General features: G+C 45.4%; 1 protein-coding gene across 1 annotated transcript in view; it reads right to left on the bottom strand.

The window, feature by feature from the left end:
• The window catches only part of LOC104163398 (exocyst complex component 4), a gene marked incomplete at its 5' end in the record, with an annotated part of 71,839 nt that extends 67,958 nt beyond the window's left edge, over positions 1-3,881 (bottom strand). The window contains one exon of the mRNA XM_009702401.1: positions 3,745-3,881. Within this exon, the coding sequence (XP_009700703.1) occupies positions 3,745-3,881 (137 nt within the window). The remainder of the gene's footprint in view (positions 1-3,744) is intronic.
• Between the last annotated feature and the right edge of the window lie 228 nt (positions 3,882-4,109).

Raw genomic sequence — 4,109 nt, 5'->3', positions numbered from 1 at the left:
TTCCAACCTCCTATCTAATTATCCCTGCTGCTGTAATAGGGTTACTTGCTACCACCAGTGCCATAATCAACTAATTAATTCACAGCTCAATGGGCCAAAGAAAATGCCATCTGTTTGTACCCAGCTCCCGGGAGGGGGTAGGGAATAGGTGTAACGCTTACACAGGTGATGGCTCATGAGCAAGGAGGGTTCACCCCTCCACAGCTCAGTGGCTTTTATCCAGAAAACATCTGCTGGTGGTAATGGTCCCAGATTTGCACCACTGCTGCCTCAAGCTGGGAACAGAGTGATGGGGAACGACCCCGGACACAGCTGGGGGAGCCATGGCTTTTCATTAAGAAAACATCTGGTGGCCACAGGGGCTAATTGGACTCTGTTGTCTTGTGCCAAATGTATTTGGCAATGATTTTTTTTCTCTTGCCAGGGCCAAGGGGATGTTTCCACGCTGAGCTCTGCTCGCATTGCTGAAGAGTTTAAAAGTATGCTCAGCATGGGCCAGGTACCTAACGGCCTGAGGGAGACACAGCCCTGCCCCAAAAGAGTCAAAAGGACAATTTAAAAACCAAAAAGTTAATGCAAGAAGAGGAAGATGCCAGGGAGGAGTAGTAAACTGAGTGGCAAGAGCGTTTCCCAGGGACTCCAGAAATCCAGTCTGACCGCAGACCCCACACCTTGGATGAATTCATCTACTCCTCATCTCCTTATCAATAAAAAGTGGTTTCATTTTATTTTGCTTGGCTGGAATGCAGGAATTGTGATTTCCTCCCCCACCCCCCCCCACCCCATAACATTTGGAGAGATTTAGGCCCAGTTTCACCCCACCTAATTTTACAGATTCAGCTGAGACAGTTCAGCCAGGAGGCTGGTCACCCTAAACTGCCTTCACAGCTGAGGGAGAGAGCTGGGCACCTCCAGAGAGTTGAGGCACATTTTAATTAAGGTGCATCACTCTGGAAATGTCCATCTCTTTTTACAGCCTAAAGAGAGTCATTTGGGCGAGTGGTGCCTTTACTCAGACTCTTCAGATAGGCTGAAAAACGCACCAGAGGATGGTTGTTCAAGGGAGGGAGGATGAAGATTGGTAGGAAGGGGGTGGACACATAGGATAGAGCTTAAAGTTGGAGCTACAAAAGAAAAACGTGCAACTTCAACGTGAACGTAACTATACATGGGGCCAACTTCTGTAGAAAGACATGGAAAGAGATTAGTTTTAGCGCCCAAGGCAGGGTGCTTGTCCAAGCAGGGTGTTGGCAAGTGATTAAAAAGAAAGACTCATGTTAAGGGTAGCTACCATGAACTGGTCAGGTTTTTTCCCAGTCCCTGTGAATCCTTCTATGGCCTTTCAGTATTTCCCAAAGTCTCATAAAAATGGTTTAACTATTTTGACTTAACTCATGAGTAGAGCTGCTTTCACAGAAATTTGCTGAAGAAGTAGCTAGACATGGGCTGGACAAGACTTAAGAAAAACACTGCCAACACAGCAGGAGGTTTTGTGTCTCTCTCTCCCTCACTTTTGTTTTCATTTTAATCCCCAATCCCTCATAAACTAGTCAGAAAATACAACTCACATTTGTAAACAGTTAGCGTCAAACTGAAATTGCACTTCTTACAAACACGTAATTTGCAAAAGCATCTCACCTACATCAGATTAAATACGTTTCCAAAATTCGTCATCAATTAAAACTCGCAAATCCATAGTTGCTACTTATATAAACGTCCAATCCATTCATATCCAGCCCCGTCGGGTTTTTTTTGCATTCACTAGAAAATGCGAGCCAAATGGAACTCAAACATGAAAAATCTCAGCTGTGCATTTCTTAGCGCTGACGTCCTGACAGAGCTATCTGTTCTTCAAAGGACGCCGAATAAAAAAGTCTTGCTTTGAGGAGCCTGTATTTGAATACATTTCATCCACGTTTGCTCATATTCCCCTTCAAGAAGCACATGCACATGGGGAACGAACGAATGCCATGTGCAAATCTTGCATAAACCATCTCTCTGGCTTCCCAAATTCTCACTATCTTGACATCTCAAGAACAGACGCACACTCCCTTGCTCCGATAGCTTTGCCCGATCGTATTAATTCACAGTTCTAAGGAGTTTATTCTGATTTTAAGCAGCTCTAAAGGATCCTTCCTTCCACTAACATTACCAACATGAGGATTCACGAACCCCAAACCCCCAGGGAAAACCCTGGTCCAAAGGGCAAGGCTGCACGGAGCCGTGCCGATGCGAGATCCCTGCAGAGGGCATAACATCCCCGCGGATCGAACCGCTCGCCCCGGGAAAGGCGAGGAGCTGCTATATTCCTCTGCATCATTTGAAATGTATATAGATTGCTATTTCAGTCAGTCATTTTGCTAGCAGCAAAACTAGAACGTTTCCTGTTTTTCCTCCTGCTGTAATCAGGATATTGCCAAATTAGGGCTGTCCTAATTACTCCTCAGCAGGTGCCAAATCCAGGAATGGTATCAGCAAAGGAAGGAAGGAAGGACCTTTAAGTTCAAGCCAAAGAAATTACATCTATTGTCTGGCTGAAGTCAGCGAAGTTTCAGATAAAATATGAGCATTTCGGACAATGGCACACGAGCAGCTACCAATTTACACGAGCGCTCAGACGAAGTTTAGCCCACATACGTGCTCACTGCTATTGCTGGCATTATTAATAATAATAATAATGAGGTCGTATGCAGCTGCTCACCAGATGAAGCTTCTCCTGAATGAAATCAGGCAATAGGAAGTAATTTCTTAATGCTCTTGGTCAGAAAACACAAGGGGCTTTTTCAGCTTCCCCTGCTATCGCCAGCCTCAATTAGCCATTAAAGGAGATTATATATAGCAGCTATTATAGCCCACGTTGCTGCAGCATCTTTAGTGTCTTTCAATGCAAGTATTTATCGCCACGGTGCAGGGCATGCTCCTGGTCCCCCTCTCCAGGAAGGGCCATTTTACAGATGGGCAACTGGGATGTACGGAGAATAAGTTACTTATTGACGGTTACCTAGGAATTCTATGCTAAAGCAAGTACCCGAAGGACTTAAACCAAACAACCCAGTGTGATAACCCTGTGCCCAGCGGGACCACGCTGAGTTTAGCTCCCACACCGTGGCTGGGGAAGCAGTTAGAGATGGATCACCCAAAAATGCTAATGAACAAAGACAGCCCAGGATGGAGCATTTGATGAGCCCCTGAAAGAATAAGTTTACAGAAAGATTTTGGGAAAGTTTCCCAAAACGCAATGTGTGTGTATTTACATGGTGTGTCGTGGTTACTAACTCCTACATTGCCATGCGATCTGAATAATCAAATCTCAATATAATTAGTTAAAATGTAGCCGAATCTCTTGGGAACACTCAAATGGAAGGATGTGACTTGCTTTACAAGAAAGCGATAGCTACATACAGCTATTTATTTTGAAGTTGATGCCTTATTACTCTCCACCTCCAACCTGAGGTCACCTTTTGCCTGATTAAGAGAAAAGCTGTGTGGTTTCTAAGCTCCACTACCACTGTCATCCACGTTTAAAGAGCCTAACCCACAGTATGGTGTGGATAAAGTCTCTGGGAAGCCAAGACTCTCCATATGCCAATGACCATTATTTCAGATTTTTTCCCCACCTAGAACGAAATATCCTTGACTATCCCAGCAGAGATGATTTCTACAACTCCTGCCTACTCGTGGCAAAATAGCAAAAGCCCAAGAGCAGTAGCTCCAGCACACATCGGTTGCCAAGCCTGCCTGTACCTGTAGGCAAGGGTGCAGGTGTCCTTGTACTCCTGGAGTTTCACACACACCATGTTGAGGAACTGATCCGAATAGGCGCTCAAGTCGTGCATCAGGTTCATCAGGTCTTGCACAGTCTTCTCCACAATTACCGTGCTCTGGAAAAGAAAGCAAAGCTGAAGCGTGAAGAGCAGTTCAGCGTGTATCTTAATTTCAGCCTTCTCATGTTTTGCTAATTAGCGTCACAGGTGCAACGGTACAGCTGATGCTCCCCGACGCTGAGCAGATGCTGGAGCAGTCCGTGCCACCGAGTGACGTAAAGCAGAACAAACGAGGAAAAAGAAGAAACCATGTCAGAGACGAAGAGGGGTGGCTTAGGGGTTTGA

The sequence above is a fragment of the Cariama cristata genome, unplaced genomic scaffold (assembly GCF_000690535.1).
Source record: "Cariama cristata isolate BGI_N322 unplaced genomic scaffold, ASM69053v1 scaffold7476, whole genome shotgun sequence".
Taxonomy (NCBI): domain Eukaryota; kingdom Metazoa; phylum Chordata; class Aves; order Cariamiformes; family Cariamidae; genus Cariama; species Cariama cristata.
The sequence above is the reverse complement of the archived record's forward strand: the minus strand, read 5'-3'. Positions and strand labels throughout refer to the sequence as shown.